Source organism: Oryzias latipes, chromosome 21 (assembly GCF_053564925.1).
Source record: "Oryzias latipes strain Hd-rR chromosome 21, Olatipes_Hd-rR_3.1".
Lineage (NCBI taxonomy): Eukaryota > Metazoa > Chordata > Actinopteri > Beloniformes > Adrianichthyidae > Oryzias > Oryzias latipes.
In genome coordinates, this window is record NC_136257.1 from 22,276,959 (window position 1) to 22,295,534 (window position 18,576).

At 39.5% G+C, this 18,576-nt stretch overlaps 2 protein-coding genes across 5 annotated transcripts in view; one reads left to right on the forward strand and one right to left on the reverse strand.

Annotated features, from left to right (window-relative positions):
• The window catches only part of LOC101160383 (sacsin-like), a 28,352-nt gene extending 22,292 nt beyond the window's left edge, over positions 1–6,060 (forward strand). Inside the window, exons 7-8 of one of the 2 annotated variants that reach the window (XM_023951212.2) lie at positions 105–193; positions 282–6,060. In XM_023951212.2, the coding sequence (XP_023806980.1) occupies positions 105–193; positions 282–4,384 (4,192 nt within the window). In that variant the 3' untranslated portion in view covers positions 4,385–6,060. Of the gene's footprint in view, positions 1–104 lie in introns of both variants that reach the window. The other variant, XM_078939947.1, reaches the window with a different exon arrangement.
• A 6,057-nt stretch (positions 6,061–12,117) lies between these two features.
• LOC101169822 (DIP2 acetate--CoA ligase A) overlaps positions 12,118–18,576 on the reverse strand; it is an 82,064-nt gene continuing 75,605 nt past the window's right edge. For 2 of the 3 annotated variants that reach the window (XM_078939948.1, XM_023951215.2), the window contains 6 exons: positions 15,912–15,973; positions 15,760–15,817; positions 15,557–15,631; positions 14,147–14,321; positions 13,903–14,026; positions 12,118–13,826 (listed from right to left, as the gene is read on the reverse strand). In XM_078939948.1, the coding sequence (XP_078796074.1) occupies positions 13,574–13,826; positions 13,903–14,026; positions 14,147–14,321; positions 15,557–15,631; positions 15,760–15,817; positions 15,912–15,973 (747 nt within the window). In that variant the 3' untranslated portion in view covers positions 12,118–13,573. Of the gene's footprint in view, positions 13,827–13,902; positions 14,027–14,146; positions 14,322–15,556; positions 15,632–15,759; positions 15,818–15,911; positions 15,974–18,281; positions 18,312–18,576 lie in introns of all 3 variants that reach the window. The other variant, XM_023951214.2, reaches the window with a different exon arrangement.

Below are 18,576 nucleotides of genomic sequence, written 5' to 3' on the forward strand. Positions count from 1 at the left end.
GACTCAGTGCTTTTGTTGAATACGGTGAGTTTAATTCGTGATCTGTTAAGCTGCCTTTGTTTTTTGTATTTAATTGAAACAGTAAATGCATCTTTTTTTTTCAGAACCTTGCTGCCGTGCTGTAAACACCTTTTCATCTCAAATGACCTGAGTTCCGACTGCAAAACGTACTTGAAAAAGCTTGCATTAAAACGTAAGCTTGTTTTTTAAATGATAAAACAAAAGTGTTGGATGATATGTATTGTTCAGTTTAAATGATAAGCTTAAACTTTTAAATGCAGATGTCTTCAACGTCATCATCCTTGATGCTGTCTGTGTAGCGGAATACACAAGAAGGTATTTACCACATGACTGGAGGCAGACAGAAAAGGCTCTTGTTTCGTGGAACATCGGGAGCAGTGAACATCCACCTTCAGACTGGATTCATCAGTTCTGGAAATTTCTTGACAGTCATTTCAAAGATTTAAATGATTTCACTGAAATACCTTTGATACCCGTCAGCCCTCTGTCCAACAGTCCTCCTGTGTTGCTAGCTAAACTACAACAGAAGACAACTCTCATTTTTCAGAAAACCAAGAAGAGTAGTTTACCAGACCAAATAGCTCAACTAGTGACCAAAGCTGGTGGCACTGTGGTGAGAGGAAATGACTGGCTCAGGCATGCAGATCTTGATTTATACGTGCTTAGTCCATCTCCAAGGAGTGTCTTAACGATCTTGTCAAATGTAAATCTTAAACATCTGATGAAATGCCTTGAGTCCCAACCTTTTGCAACCCTGGAAGAGCTGAAAGGCTACCTCTCTGGCCTAGATTTTCTCTCAAACGCAGACAGAGATTTACTCTTGTCACTGCCCTTGTTCCAGTCCTTGAAAGGCCTCTGCATGAATGCCAAATCACAACAAGCAGTACTACTAACAACCAGCCCAAAAGTGCCAACAGACCTGCCAATGCCAGATTCACATATCCAGTGTACTTCCAAGACTGATGAGAGATTCCTACAGCTGCTCAAAGTACAAATCTTGGGACCTGCTGAAGCTGCAGTTGTCCTTGTCGAGTTAATTGAAAGAAAGTCTTGCAGTGCTGCAGAAACAGAAAAAATAATGACTTGGATTTTACAACATGGCAGCATCCTTTTCAGTCAAAATGAGGTATTGAAATACAGATGCAGAGACTTGAGATTTATTCAGAGAAACGGAGAACAGACTAGGGTTTCAAGCTTTTTTGATCCAAGAGTAAAAACCTTTGGAGACATCTTTGAGGCCAACTTCTTTCCCCCACCTGTGTACACCAAAACAGAACAGATGTTAGAAACTCTGACAGAGCTTGGTCTAAAAAGAAAAGAATCAGACGTGAAACCAGAGCATTTATTGCAAGCTGCCAAGTTGGTTGAAAAACTACATGCAAACTCTCAGAGCAAGGCTTTGAGAAGATCTCAAGTTCTCCTTGGTATAATGGACTCCAATGATCTCCTGTCAGTGTTTTCTGCCGAACAACTTCATCAACTCAAGATGATAAGGTGGCTACAGTGTGATCAACCTGGTCAGGAAAAAAGGGAGTTGTACTCCCCAAATGAAGTCAGACACACTATGTATGAGCACATTGTAGGTTTCGTAATGCCTCTGACAGACAAGCTCAGTGAGAGAGTCAGCAGCAAAATTGGTCTCAAACAAGTGCCTCCACCTGAGAAAGTGACAGAAAACCTGTTGGTCCTAAAATCCAAAGCAAAGGAAATGACAAACCCAGACACAAATGCAGATTTCAAACAAAAACTTCATTGTATTTACAGACACATGCAGGAAAACGTATCTGCTTTTGCAGCAGTGATGGACAAAAAGGAGTGCTGGCTTTGGGCCCATAACCAGTTTGATTCACCTCAGAAACTGGTTCTTAACTACCCAGGTGGTTTAGATCTGAGCTCTTACATTGTCAAAGTACCAAATGAATTCCTGCCATACAAGAAACTGCTCCAGGAGTTTGGTCTGAGAACATCACTTTCAGATAAGGAGGTCATTGCCATTTTGTATACCATCCAGAAAAGCATTGAAGAAAGACAACAGCCTTTTGCAAGCCCTGCTGAGGTAAAAGTGTCAACAGAGATTCTTTGCTGGATATGGAGACAGAAGAAGGAGGTTCCTGAAGATATACCAGTGCTGGTTGTCATAGAGGATGAACAGTTTACCCTTAAACCACGGTCAGAGGCCCTAATCTGTGATTTGGACAAAGATAAACTGAAAAAATTTCCATTTAGTATTGAGGAAATGTACATTGTGCATGAGGAAATCCCAATAGCTGCAGCTGAATGGTTGAAAATTAAGTTTCTCAGCAACCACATACTTGCTCCAGAGTCACTAGGAATTGAACAATTTGGTCAAAGGGAACCAATAACCACACGTATCAAGAACATCCTTAAAGAGTATGATGAACCAAATGACATCTTCAAAGAACTCATTCAGAATGCAGAGGATGCTGGAGCTGATACCTGCAAATTTATGATTGACTTCAGAGAACACAGAGATCCCCCAGAGAGTCTTATTGATCCCGGCATGTCCCTTTGTCAGGGACCATGCCTTTGGGCCTTCAACAATAAACAGTTCACAACTGAGGACTGGGAAAATATTGTCAAAGTAGGATCAGCATCAAAAGAAACCAAAGTGGAAAAGATTGGAAAATTTGGACTTGGCTTTAATACAGTTTATCATGTGACAGATGTGCCCTCAATCCTTAGTGGCAGCAGGCTTCTCATACTTGATCCAAATGTCACACACCTCAAGAAACACATTCAACACCAAACAAATCCTGGAATCAGACTGGATCTCTCTCAAAAGAGAATCTTGGATTGCTTTCCTGGACAGTTTGCACAGTATGAGCACATTTTTGACTGTAATTTCAGCAGACAAAGTCCTCCTGAACCTTACACAGGAACTTTGATTAAATTGCCCTTCCGAAGTGAAAAAGAGGTTCTAAGATCAGAAATAAGTACAAAGGTGTTCTACAAACATGATATCCTTGCTTTGAGGGATTATTTCAGGGAAAATTCAAAATCATACCTGCTTTTCCTGAAGAATATAAACACATTGTCTCTACAACGTATTTCGTGCACTTTATCAACTCCACCAAAAGATGATGAAATGGAAACGATCCTGACCATCTCCAAAACTGTGGAGGAGTTAATTACTATTGAGGAAACAAGCTATTCAAAACAGGACCAAGCTGTGAATTCACTCCAGAAAATCGATGCAAAGTGCAAAGACATTATTGACAGCTGCACACTCAGCATTATCAAAATGACTAGCCATGAGCAGTTTGGTGAACCTGAGGAGGATTTCTGGCTCTTGTACAACTGCTTTGGAACAGGTGCATCCTTGGAAAAGGTCCTTCAAAAAAACATTACAGCTGTCTTCTCTCTTCCCATTGGAGGAGTTGCTGTGCCTTTGCAAACAAATCCAGACACTGGGAAACTGGCCCCTCTAAATGCAGACTTTGTTGGACAGGCGTTTTGCTCCCTTCCCCTTCCAATTCACACAGGTCTTCCAGTAAACGTAAACGGGGCATTCGCTGTCATGAGCAACCGCAAAAGTTTGTGGCAAAGTGGAGAGAAAAGGTCATGGAATGAGGTTCTTCTTCGTGATCCCGTAACAACAGCATACATCACTGCACTTTTGGCACTGAAGAAAATGTCTGAAGAGAAGCAACTGGAAAGTTACTACTATCATTCCTTTTGGCCCAACAGGGAGAAAGTGAGTGACAGTTTCAAGCCTTTAGTAGATGAGTTTTACTCATCCATTGCTCAGCAAGCCACTGATCTGGAGCTCTTCAGTGATGGAGAACGCTGGTGCTCAATGAACAATGCCATGTTTTTACATGAGAGCATTGAAGAGGATACAGACATTGGCGCACTTGCAGCTCAGATATGCAAAGAACATGTAAATAAACCCAAATGTGTTGTTTCTCTTCCAGTGTGGTTGAGAAACAGCTTCAAACAGTGTGGATTACACAATATTTTACAGAACAACATAATGACTTGGACAAGATTTTATCAAGAGGTGGTCTTTGAAAACCTTGATGTCATAGACCCTAAAAGTAGAGATGCCCTTGTGCTACATGCTCTTGACCTCAATAACAAAGACATTAACACACTGCTGGTTCACCATCCATGCATTCCTACATCAAATGGCCAACTTCAGTGTGTGAAAAAACTTGTAAGTCCAATGGGAAAAGTGGCCTGTCTTTATGAACCAAAAGAGGGACGCTTGCTTGGAGGTACCAAAAATGACTTTCTCTCACCAGAGAGAATTCAGCGTTTGTTGGAACTTGGAATGACAAATGACAATCTTCCATTAGAAGAGATTGCACTGAAAGCAGAAAGAAGGCATATGAACATTTAAAGTGCCTTCTTGAAATAATGAAGAAACACACGGATGACCAAGACTCTTGTTCCTGGGAAACACTGAGGATAACTGCATTTATTCCTGCCTTTTCACCTGGTGACATAAAGATGGAAGGAAAAGCTAACCTTTACAAGCCCACAGAGGTTTTCACAGATGAATGCTCAATGCTTGTTAACATGATACATCCTGTGTTGGATAGCGATGGTCTGAAGATACACAATGCTGATCCAGTTCTAGAAATGTTGGGACTGCAGAAGAATCCAGATTCAAAGACAGTACTTTACCAGCTTCAGAAAGCAAGTAATCAAAAAGGATCAACTGACACACCAATGCTTCACAAGATAGCATACACGTGCTACAAATTTCTTGACCAGCGGATCAGTGAATGTGACGATATTGCCTTATTTTCACAACAAGCAAACTCATTTCCATTCATTTTCATAGGTGATACATTTGTGAATGTCGACCAGGTAGCAGGAAGTGATAAGTTTGAAGCAAAACCATACCTACATGTACTTCCAGCTACCTTTAAAAGTTGCAGGAATCTTTGGGAGAGTGTGGGTGTTGCCAAAACGTTTACTACAAGTCACTTTCAGTCTGTGCTTCACAACATACATGCAAAGTATAAGAGCAAGCCCCTGTCAAAGGGTGATCTGGCAATTTGCCTGGCAATTTTAAAACAAGCCCTACACGAGACAGATGAGATAAATAAAGATGACTGTCTGATACCAAATGCAAAAGGAGTTTTACAACCAGCAAGTGAGTTATTTTTCAATGACAGTCAATGGATTCCAGTCTCTCCAAGTGTCACCCTCTGTCATGAAGACATCCCACGTTCTATGGCTCTTCACTTTGGAATCCAAACAATCCGACATCACACCCTTGAACGCTTCACAGATGACAACTTCTCTGCTTTTTCCTTTGACTTTGAACAGCGTGAAGAACTAGCTGTTAGAATTAAAAACATCATCTCAGCCTATTCGTCCAAGAAGGACATTCTCAAAGAGTTGATCCAAAATGCTGATGATGCAGAAGCAACAGAAATTCATTTTGTTTGGGACAAAAGACAACAGGGCAAGGAAAAAACATTTGGAGAGAGATGGAACCATCTGCAGGGTCCAGCCCTGTGTGTGTTCAACAACAAAGTGTTTTCAGATGAGGATTTAAAAGGGATTCAACAGCTGGGAGAAGGAGGAAAGCGGGAAACCCTCGGAAAAACAGGTAAATTTGGGGTTGGATTCAATTCTGTGTATCATCTGACAGACTGCCCCTCCATCCTTACTGGAGACAAATTTCTTTGCATTTCGGATCCAAACATGAAATACATTGAAACCCAACCAAACAACCAGAAACTTGGCATTGGCTATAAACTAGCTGACACATTCAAGGAAATGTATGATGATGTCTACAGATCCTTTCTTCCAGAACAATTCTTGCTTGAAGAGGGCACCATGTTCAGACTACCTCTAAGGACAGAATACAGTGCAAAAAATTCCAGAATATCCTGTCAGGAAGTCACAGAGCATGACATGAGAGAACTGTGCTCTGCCCTGTCAGATGATCCTGAAGGACTAATTCTATTCCTGAAAAACATTTGCAAAATAACAGTACATGAAATTAATAATCAATCAGGAAAACTTCAAACTATCTTTGCAGTGGAAAAAAGTTTGCCACAAGAAAACAGAAAAGAAAAAGATGAGTTTGTAAAATCTCTTCAAGATGCTTTGGAATCTCAGAGGCCTGTAACTCCTCGCACAGTTTTCTATAAAACCACAGTCTCTACTTCAAATAAAAGACAGAGCACATGGCTCATTGCAGAACAATTTGGGTCATCCAAAAGCAGGAAAACTGTGTTTGACAAACCTCCTCAGGGTGCGATAGCTGCGCTGGTGAGCACAAAGGGAGCAGATGTATCTTCGCTTAGCAGATATAAAGGCAGAGCGTTTTGTTCCCTTCCCCTGCCTGGGGTCACTGGACTACCAGTTCATGTCAATGGAAACTTTGAGGTGGATTCTGGCAGAAAAAACCTCTGGAAAGAAGATGGCCAAAGTCAGAAATTAGATTGGAATGAGTTCCTGACTCAAGATGTCATTGCTCCACTTTATGCAGAAATGCTTCACTACATCAAGCAGAGAATTGGAGAGAAGACCGTTTCTCTTGTAAGTCTTGAAACCTCTTTCAGTGCCTCTTATTTGAAGTTTTGGCCTATCTTCTCTACAGATGTTAACACAGAGTGGCATGAAATGATACATGAAGTGTACAGGTCAATAAAAGAGAAAGGCTTGGACCTCATTCCAGTTTTAAGAAGCTCCACACGAAAAGTTGCAAGTCGGCATATAAAAGAATATACCTTTGACTGGTGTAATCTCAGAGAAACAGAGATAACTAAAGTACCTTACCTGACACATTCTAGTGATGACATGAACAATGACATTTTGGAAGCTCTCGAGATGAAACTGGTTCCTTCCAGCATCCTCATGGACAAGATCTGGAAAAGTTTCAAATCAGCTGGCATTGAAGTAAAAAATGTCTCCCCAGCTGCTGTGCGGACTTTCTTACAAGCCAAGCTTCTAAATGATCCAACCAAAACAGACAAGGATTTACCCTTGCCATTAACTGACACTCTGATCAGAGATAAAAGAAGATGTTCACAGCTTTTGAGCTTCTGTTTAAAAGATCCTGATTTAGAAAAGATGAAACACAATCCCAACTTACTTGATGGCGTCCCGCTGCTTCTCACAAGAGATGAAGTTCTGAGAGTGTTTGACCCTGCATCTCCAAAACTGATATCTTCTCATGAAAACCTTTTCTCAGACTACAAGGACAACTTTGCAGATTATGAAACCAACAAGAGTCACATAAAGATTCTCAAAGCTTCCAACCTTGTCAATAGCCTGACTCTTCCATGTGCGGCAAAGTATTTAAAGCCATTAATTCAACAGCATCTTCAGAAGTGTGACGTTGATCTAGACAGCGGTCTTCATGTTCCAAATGAAGCAATGGTGTACTGGTTGGAATCACTTTGGAGGTTTCTTTATAGTGAAGTTAAACCTCAAACATCTAAAAAAGATGGAAAAGCTCAGACTTTGGAGGATGTCTTAAAGTTCTTCAGTGATTGTTGCATTCTGCCTGTTGTGTCCACAAGGTTAAAAAACAAGCGTCTCCTGCAACGGATAACCAACATAAGAAGTGTAATTGAGTTTACATCAGAGACCAAAATAACAAGCATCCTTTTCAAACTTGGTTTTTTAAAGCTAGATTATATGTTCTTTTATGAAGTAAACAAGGAATTTTTTCGTTTTCTACGGGATGAACTAACGGATGTAAATGACAGCAATTCAGTGCTGGATCAGGTCTGCAACATTAAACACTCAGAATTCTCTCACCTCTCAAGAGATGATATGATAGCATTGCAGAAGTTCTTGCAAACTGGCCTGTCCATGTCCAAAAACAGCAAAGAGGACCAGCCGAAACTCAGATCTTTGCCTTTGTTTGAAACAGTGCAGGGTGAACGAGTGAGGATCGATGGACCAAAAGCTGTTTTTGTCCTCAACAGCACACATTTAAGGAAATTTACCGATTTGATTGCACTGCCAAAAGACGACAACATTTTTCTCAGTAATAACTCAGAAAACTATGATTTGTCACAAATGCTGAACATTCCAGTCCTGAACGATTTGGAATATTTAATGAAGTTCATTTTGCCTCATGCCCACAACCTCACAGAGAACGAGATTCTTCAGTCGCTGAAGCTGTTGCTCTTAAACCCTTCAGAATTTTCAAACTACAAGGATAAAATCATCTCCACAATGAAGACAGTCAAGCTGATCCGCAGTTCTCAAGGTCAGATGGAAACCGCATCGTATTTCTTCGACGACAAAATCGAGCTTTACAAGAAAATGGTTTCTAAAGACAGATTTGTGCCTGAAAGGTTTTGGACAGAATTGGGCGAAGGAAATGTTCTAACACCAAGGACCTTAATCCAAGATTTTGGAATGAAGCATAAAATATCAGAAGAGGATATCATCAATTTTGCACTCCAGTTAGAATCTGAGGCAAAACAGAGCCAAAATCTTAAAGAACTGGGAAAAAAATCATCGCTGTTGTTGAAAGAAGCACTTAACAAAGTGAATGCTGACAAAAAGTCAGGGGAAAATCTGTTGCGCAGCATTGCCCACATTCCTTTCCTTGTTCCTATGAAGATTCGGGAAGAACTATGCAAGTATCACCAAGCATTTGCAGCCCAGAGAAATGTTGTTGAAATTAGAGCCTCTTTGATTAAAGTGGATCCAAAACATCAAGATCTGATTTGGACCTCAATGCCGATTATAGATCTACCAGTTAAGATCACAGGGCAGCTCCTGCAAAGGATGAAGAATGTTGGAGCTCATGAAAAGCCACCAACACATTTGGTGACGGCCAACATGAGGAACATTTGTCAGTCTCCTTGTTCAAACGAGCAGCAGATCATAACACGCGCTGCAGTGTTTCGAAGTGCTTACGCCTTTCTGCAAGCTGTAGACTTTCCTGCAGAGACACTGACAGATCTACCAGTGGTGTTGGTTGAAGAAGACACTCAGCTTGCCAAGGCCTCTGATGTGTGTCTCTCCCTCAAAGATGATCTTGAGTTCAGACCTTATTTACACAAAATTCCTCCTCACGATGCTTTGTTTGGTGAGTTTTTTAGAAAGATAGGTGTGAAAGACGCACCCACAGCAGGGCACTTCTGCAATGTCCTGGCAGCAGTCCATGCTGATTCCAGAGATAAGCAACAGCTGAACGCTAACCAGCTAAAAACTGTCAAACGAGCTGTTGAGCAGCTGTTTAACTTGTTGAAAGCTCAAGGAAACGCAATCCGGGCTCTGATCTGTTCTGATGGTGAAATCTTGTATCTTCCCGCAGTGGATGGAAAGTTATACTCCTCATCCTCCCTTTTCTACAATGACACAACCTTTGAGACCAAAAGGTTGGAGGAAGCTCTTGAAAATAAGTTCCTGCTGCTTGAGAAACTCAGCAAGTGTCACTTGGATTGTGACATCTATGAGCAGCATCGGCTGGTGCATCTGCTACCTTCTAGTTTACAGCCTAAAATGTTGACTCAGTTAACTCGGGAGGAAGTGGTCGAATCACTTTTAAAACCTTGTAAGTTCTTGACTGGTTGTGAGTTTAGTGGATGGTTCAATCAGCATCTTTCTTCTAAAGAATTTAGACATGGACTTGTATGTCTTCTTAAGGATCAGTCTCAGGGCAAAGTATCCCAGAAAGAGGCCTCAGAAATGTGTGACAGAGCCTTCGGCAGCATTCAGATTATCTGTTGTGAGAGCCTGGCAACAATGCTGTGTATGGATAATGAGCAACTGGACAAAACTACCAGAGAAACTGATGTTTTTGTGAGAAGAAAGCAACATGGCTGCACAGTGTACTTGAAACACAATGAAGACATGGCTCCCAAAGTGCTAAATGCTATTAACATGGCATTAACAAAAGAGATGAATCTTCTTCTTGGCCACAGACTTACATCAGAGCATCTCCAAGTGCTTGGACAGCTCCTTCTGTGTGATGATCTCCAAGATGTTCAGAAATGTTTGGCCGACAATAATATTCATGACAGTGCGGACACGGAGAGTGTTCTTTTCAATCCACCGGATCCAGGTACAGAAATTCCTGAGGAATGGCACGACGCGTTAGACATGAGCTTCCTCAACAACTTTGAAGAGGGCGAATATGTTGGCTACAGGTTCAATGACAAGTACATTTATGCAGTTATATCAGAAGAGACTCCTGGAGACGCAGGGCGATGCTCTCAGAGATACAAAGTAGACGTTGGACAGAATGAGTTTGTTGAAGTCAGCCATCTGGACCTGTATCAGTTTAAACGAGAAAAGACCCCACATTTGCTTTCTATGGAACTGGAACCACTGGCAGGGGCCCCGCCACGTTCCTCCAATAAATCATCAAGGCCATTACCAGCTACATTACTGGAAGCTAAAAGTGAAATTGACAGTTGTCTGACTGCGCTCTGGAGTCTTTCTTCTGAGGAGAGACAAAAAGGAATCAAGCGGCTTTACCTCAGATGGCATCCTGACAAAAACCCTGACTGCCCTGAACTCGCAACAGAAGCCTTCCAATATTTGCTGAATCGTATTGACGAACTCACCAAAGGCGAGGGGGGGCCTGCGAAGCAATCCAGCTCCTGGGGAAACTGGGATTTCAGAAACTTTCATGAGCAGTGGAATCGGGAGGCAAGATTTCACAGAAGCAGTCGAGAAAGATCCTTCAGGGGCTGCAACTCCAACAACTTCTGGACCCACTATACAAATATTCCACCGCCAAACAAAGAGGAGGCCCAGCGCTGGTTCAGGCAGGCTCGCTGTGATCTCGATGCTGCTCAGAAAGACTCAGACGGAGAAAGCACGGAGTGGTGTCTTTTCAAAATCCACCAAGCGGTGGAAAAGGCTCTCATAGCTGCAGAGTTTAAACGTACTGGTCAACGTACCGCCAACAGCACCATTTTGGCCACAGCTGAAAAAGTTTCCCGCTACCACAGCCTGCTGAGGGATCTGCCTGAGATTGTAGACGATCTAAAGAAGCTGGGAGTGGACAACAGAAAGACTCAGTACCCCAGCTGTCACGCTTTTCCTCACATTCCAAACGGACAGTTTCAATCAGAGGATGGAGTACGTGCGCTGAACAAAGCCTCTGAACTTTTCAGTAAAATACAAACATACATTCAGTGAACTCAGGAAGACTCAGGATCTTTACTTGATGCATGGCGTTCTGTCAGTTTGCACGTAAAACATCCTAGAAAGGTGGATTTTCATTTATGATTGATTTTTATCTAGAATATGAAACAACTGTATGTAACTGTTATAGAAGTTGATTTTTTTTAAAAGGAGCTATTATTAACATTCCAATACTGAACAATTCTCTTTCATTTGTATTTGTTGTTGGGGATCAACACATTTAATATTGTAATATTTTTTTCTTTTTCCCCCTATATATTTGTGGACCGTGTACTACTATAGTTATATAAATACATACTACAATATATACTAGTAGTAAAATCCCTTTGTGATATTGAAAATATACAAAATACCAATTTCAATATAACCTTTTTCTAGTGTTTAATCATACTTGATTCATAGTAGTTTTGTCTTATTTGAATTCCAGTTTTTTAAACTGAAGGTTATTTTTTCAGATAATGCGTACACTTCTTATGATGATTTTAGAAAGTTTAATGCTCTGATATTTTTGTATGTTACCTCTTGCAATAATATTTTTAAAATGTTCTACTGAGTTCTTTACAGAAAAAAAAGATTTTATTTGTTGAATTTGTAATATTTGGAAGCAGTTGGTGGTTAAAGCTGCAATTTTGTCTCTAAGCAATATCTTTGGAGGTTTTCTTGGTGATGTTAGCTTTTATGTTTCTCTGTGTTTTTTAGAGAAGATTTAAATTCAGTCTGTGTAGGACGTGAGGCAACATGGGAACCATTTATTTATATCTAACGGTCACTTTTCTGATTTATGCATTACTGTAACAAAATAAATTGATAAAACACAGTTAAGTGTCATTTTCATTATTGTGTAATATTCTTAAACTGTTAAACACATGCAAGTAAGTTTGGTTTTATTCATTTTCTTCCACAGTTTGTTTACAATGACCTAAAGTTAGACTGTTTCATCAGGTTAAGGAAAGGGTGTTTGCTCTATTAAAGGTCAGAGATGACACATTTTAAATTAAAAGTACATTTTTATTAATTATGAAATCATGTTATGAAAATAATGACAGTTACCCATAGATCAGACAAGTCTTTTTCCGTACATTACAACAAAGGTTGTGACATTTCAGCAGTTGTCTCTTCAGGCTGAAGTGTGCGTTGTCTGCTCTTCTGAGTCCCCTGTTCCTTACTCTAAAAATAATTTCAAGTCTTTAAATGCATCAGAATTGGCTGCAAACAACTTTTTGGATGTCAAAGATTCTCAGGTTTTCACCAGAATTCATCGCCTTCTCTCGGCTCTGCGTCTTTTAATAATTTACACAAAATTCTGTACATAATTACAGCAGACTGGAGCCGGTCTTTGAGTGGATGTACACAGAAAAGCAAAAAAGAAGAATTTACAAGGATACTTTATAAAACAAGCTGCAAGTTTATGGTGCCATGAGTGTATTAGACACTTGCCTCATATGATTTATATGCAGCATATCAAATCTCAAACTTCTATTCGGCCGTATGGCTTTGGAAATGAAGATAGTAAAAATCGACAACAAACCAAGAGTTTGTTTCAGTTTTTTAACCTTTAGCCTTAAACCACAAATACATAAATAATGGGCTTGTGTGTCAATAGTGGCTGACATTTGGATCGACACTTTAAAGCTAAATTTAAACCACGTGTCCAATTGTATTTTTCACGCCAGTGAGCAGCTGACAAAATTGAGCCGAGACGGAAACAGGCATTTGAAAAAACACTTAAGGCTTCATTTACTGTGTCCTTTAGCTCGCTGTTAATAGAAAGCAACAAGTATTGTCCTCTCCATTGCTCAGCTGATTGGCACTTGCTGTATGCGGTCATTCAAACAAACAGTCTCCACATTACACTTATTGCATTTTCAGATAAAACACTAATCTGTGGTTTAGATGCAGAAGTAGAGGGTTGAGTCCTCACAAGATTAAGATTGTGTTCAAAACTTTGCCAAAAACTCCAGAATTGAGACAAACTAAGAATCTCCTCTAAATCTACTGCTGTTAAATTCTCAGTTTCTGGATGAACAGGAGAAAAAAGCCAAGTTCACATTAAGCTGGAAAAGCTTTAATGTTAGAACTTGATCTTAAATTTGATTTTTTTTTTACATGAAAACAGAGGACCTAAGACAAACTCTGAGACTCCCCGTCAGTCCTATGGCACAAGCGCTCACCTAACATTCATCAGTTTGAGGATAACAAAATAAATTATGTTAATGGCACACTGTAGAATCACATGACAGACCATCTCGCTGCTTTCCGGTGTTCTGAGTCAAAAATTCATTATTTCCCCCCCAAACATCAGAAACTCAATAAAAAAAATGTAAAATGCCCTTAAAAACATTGTTTGCTGAGGCGAGGATCAACATGGGGTCTGCCACAGTCTGAACCTGCAGGAAGCCCCCATTTTTGTATTTTTCTCCTGTGTGTTTCCTGCTACTGGGCCTCACATGTTATAAGCTACATATATGGGATCCAGCTGGTCAGCCAGGAATCCATCTCTAAGGTGCATGCGTTGCTTTTCGCCTCTGGAGTTTATGGGTATGACTCCGGGGTCCACCACCACCACCACCCCCACAATGAGGTAGTGCTCCTCCAAGACAACATTGGTCACCAAGGCAACCAGGTCTAGAGCCTCCTGCTCTGATCCCTCCAGCTCCACCACCACAACCAGGAGATTGGTCCAAGTAAACACGGCGCTGTAAGCAGACGGGGTAGTTGGTAAATGTCTGGATTAACATTCGTCAACTGAACCGGAAATCGGTAAATTCTCACCATTCAGCGATGCTCTTGTGAGACCGAATAACAGACGTTTCAATGTCGATGGGGTGATACCTCATCCCCCTCAGCTCCAATGTTTCATCAAGAGAGCCCACCACATACAGGGCGTCATGGCGCTCTGAGACAAACAAGCAGAAACAAACTCAAAGGAAATGCTTATGCTGACATAATGATACGGAGTCAGACCCTGTTATCCTTCCTGCAGTGAAACAAATGAAAGCAACAGGGGAGAACTCACCTCCACTCGCATCAGTCAGCTCTGTGCGCCGCAGAAAGCCCAGGTAACCGGTCCTGGCCCAAACCGTCTGAGTGTCCCCAAAACTGAGTTTGGTGTTGAAATGGTCTGTGTGCAGCGCCTCCTCCCCGTAAACGGTGTAGTAACCTGTGGCATTATGAGGACCGCTAACCCAAATCTATGACACAAACACAGAATCCACAGGCTTTATCTGTCAAGATCCAAGAAGTTTCCACAGAAACAAAATCCTCCCTTGTGTTGACATTATTGGTAAATGAAAAAATAGATTACATAGAAATAGTGAGGATGGGTAGGGGCCTGTTGCTGTTAAACCAAATGTATAAATAATCTATTATAATCAAGCTGCCTGTTAGACTCTGCTGGTTTCAGTTACCCTGTGAAGCTACCATCAGGTCGCCCTCAGCAAGGTGCGTTCAAGTGACCGTTTCCAATGAAATCTCTGCAAAGCGTTTTGGGCCGCCGCATTCAAAACTCTCGCATACACGTGTACCTTCACACATGTTTGGATGGCGTCTCTTTAAAAATAAAAAAAAATGATCGTGGAGGATAAATTAATAATTGCAGTTTATGCCCAGTTGGAATTCTATGACACCAAGTCTTTCATATATCAGAAAGGAACTGTGAGAGAAAAAGCCTGGAGCAAGATTTACACCACTTCAACATTTTGTACAAAGCCCCTTCCAACTGTAGCTGGCGGACATGCGCTAGTAAACAACAGAAAAAAAGAAGTCGTCCCTTCATGCTTGTCCATGTGTGGCCATCATATGTTAAACCCGTGTTCTAGAATGCATACTTGGTGTGAACGTATCTTTAGATGTTTGCTCAATGAACCCTTTACCAAAATTGTAGTCTAGAAAAAAACCCTGTTTTTGTAACAGTAAGGTGTTCAACCAAATTGTACCAACTGTCCAACTTGCTTTCCACAATTTTTCTGTTAATAAACAAAGTACTTGAAGTAATGGCCTCTTTAGGAACTCAATTCTAAAAAGGAGAAGAGTCTGTAGACTTCCAGCTCCTTCCTTGTAAAGCTTGTTCCAGCTTTGCTTTTGAGACCTAGATTAACCTTGCTTCAAACAGTCCAAGACTCTTTAAACCATGATTTTGGACGCTAATCCTTTCTGAATTGTTAACTTTGATATCTTGTATTTAATTTGTAACTTAACTAGAATTAGAAATGGGTTAAATGACTCGTCTTCCGTGGTTTTCCTGAAGGTTTTTGCTGTTGACGTCTTAAATTTAATAAAGTGTTCAGATAGAAAGAACATTGTTCTTGTAATACAGTTAAAATACCTAAATAGATGTACTCCAACTACAAAAACCCAATTCAAAGAAGGAAATGACAGCTTGAGAATGAAGTTGTCTTCCAAATCTTGACATGATGCTTTGACTTACCTCTCCAAGATGAGAGTCTCCCAAAGGTCCCTTGGTTTCTGTGTTTGCAATGATCACTTTCACTCCAGGAAGGATCTACACAAAACAACCAGACCTGCTTTAAGTTGAAAGAAGTAACTACGGCAAAAAAATAGGAAAAAACTCCTTTTGACAGCATCAAAGCCCAGTTATGTTTGATTCAGCGGTTTCATTGGACTTTTTACCTTTCCAGATTCCATTAATGGTAAGCTGTGTGGTGACCCTTTCTCAACAAGACGAACTCTGCAAAAACAAACCAAAACAAACCAAGCTTGTCTTTATCTGTTAGGTAGGTCGCTTTGCAAAGACTACTTTTATGGACAACCCTCCTTCCTACCTATCATGTCGCAGCGCTCTCATGTCCACATAAACAGTAGTAGGGTCTGGACCAGCAGTGCCCTAAAAAATGAAAGAAGACCAATTATGTCTATTTTAGTTTCCTTGGTTTTTGGCCTCATATGACAGAGGCCAGTTGGAGGAAAGGTGGAAACTGATTATGGAGTAGCTGCTGGCAAAGCAGGGGGCAGCCAGAAGCCAACCAGCCTGTGACAGTGTGATGACATATATGATGCAGTTACATGTACTGTCATATTCTAGTAAACATATTACATTACATTACTGTGCCATTGCAGTGCTGTATGGATTCCTTGGGCACTGTAAAAAAGTGCACACATGCCACAGGTCTCAAGATGATTTCTGACCATGTATTTGCAGAAGCCTGGCTGACATTTGCAGTGTGTGACAATAGAGATGAACAAGCTTCTTATTTCTATCATTGTGTTTTTCTAGGAGAGGATGACAAAGACCTATACATCGCTATGATAAAATTTGCATTTATTAAACTACATGGCCAAATGTTTGCAGCCTAAAGTTTTGAAATAATAAAGCTGCTCTCATGCTGACAGTCTTTTTTTGGCGTCAGAAGTGGGATTTGTATGGGATGAATGCTGGGGAATGGGAGGATGACCACTTTGAAGAAAAGGCAGAGGCTGTTGCATCTTATCTGGTTAAAAACAGGGACATACCTGATGTGCACTACAAAAATAATTTGTTTTAGTAAACACGTTTTGTTTACTTGGGTTAATAATATATAATATAATATTTTTTATGTGAGTATTTACTAGTATGCTTATCTATTTTGATCCTAATTAAATGTTGGTTTCCCCAATAAAGGTGCTAAATTTCCCTCCACTATTTTTGTATCAGAATGTATTGAAATAAAATGTACCTGCGTATTATTCTGCAAGTAAAACGTCTCCTGATGTTTAAAAAATTCATTGAACATTTCTTAAATTATAATTTTGAGGTAAATAAAGTTTAATTTTAAATTCAAACCTAATCAAAATCCTAAACATTAAACCAAATTAGAACACACATGAGTTGGAAAATACCAGACAAAAAAATAATGATAAATTAAGGATGCCAATGGATTTTTGCTTGTTTTAAATTATTGTATGTCAAATGAATTCCACTCTTTTACCAAATAACATTCAACATAGTCTGAGGAACAACGGACAGAAGAGCATTAAATACACTTGTATGCTATTGTTAAACAGGGACACAGTCAAAAAAAGACACATCTACAAAAAAAAAATCATATAAACAAATTAAGAAACTAATTAGTTGAAATGTAGATTAAATCTTTAATTGAATAAGTCACCTGACCTGACTTTAATCTACATTTAAGTGAGGATGGCAAAAGGTAAGTAAACTCAAAGTTCAATTATGTTTACCAGCTTATATATAAAAAACGAATTTATTTCCTAATGAATTTTGAATGAAGGAATACACCAGTGAGGCTGATAAAATACTTTATTTTAAATATTTGTAGATTAACATAAATCCACTTGTTTGATTACCTTTTTAAAGTATTAAAAAAAATGTACCGATCGGTAATTTTTTCCTGTCTATCCTTCTGTCTGATATCATTTTAAAATACCTAAAAATTGAAATGATTTACACATTTTAATGACAGAAAGAAATCCCTTCATCATTTTGGCATCTTCTTCACTTGTTTCTTTGTTGTGGAAAGTGTTTTGTGAATGGTCACAAACTTATAGCGTAACTACAAATTTTTACACGTTTCTACTACAGTTGGTCTGAAAAATAAAAAAAAAGGGTTTTTACTTATTTTATATCGTAAATGAGTCTTCGTATTTTGAAACATCTTAATGGTCATTCTTGATCAGGTGCTGCTCAGCACTGACTGAAAAACATAAAAATGACCAAATTGGAGTCTTTTCTATCAGAATCTTTGTCATACAGAGAAGACAGCAGTCTCTGCCATGTCTGAACTGGGTTGGGGATGTCAGGATGTCAGTCCATTAAGCCAGGCAAAGGTTTCAGCGGCAGAATGCAATTAAAAAATATCATTAGAAAGGGAAAAATATTGCAGACTGAGCTTAATTTATGTAAAAGTCCAATTTTTTGTACTTCTACTAAAGCAAATGTTAGTTCAGAGTTCAAATGTCAGGAGTACAAAAAACTCTTAGTATCTAACACAAGCTGAGTGATACTAGGTAGAACTAGCTTCCTATATATTAATGCTCAAACTTGTCAAACAAACATACAAAAGTCACGGTTACAAAAAAATCTCAACAGACAAAAAAAGTATGTTCAAACATCATGCCAAGCTGATTTCTGGTTTTTCCACAGAAAACAAAAAACAAAAGCAGAAATGTTAATGCCTCATTTGATTTGACTGTACCTGCTCAGCCAGTTTCCCTAACCTGTTGGGCTGAGAGGACAAAGTGGGACACAGAGATAAAATATTTCTGTGGATCCATTCTTAAAAGTGGGACTCAAATAAAGGCTGAACAGTTTATAAAGACTACATAAGACTGGAAATGACTATATATATATATATATATATATATATATATATATATATATATATATATATATATATATATATATATATATATATATATATATACACACACACACACACACATACACACACACATATGCATACATGCTTTAAACCTAATTTAATATTAATG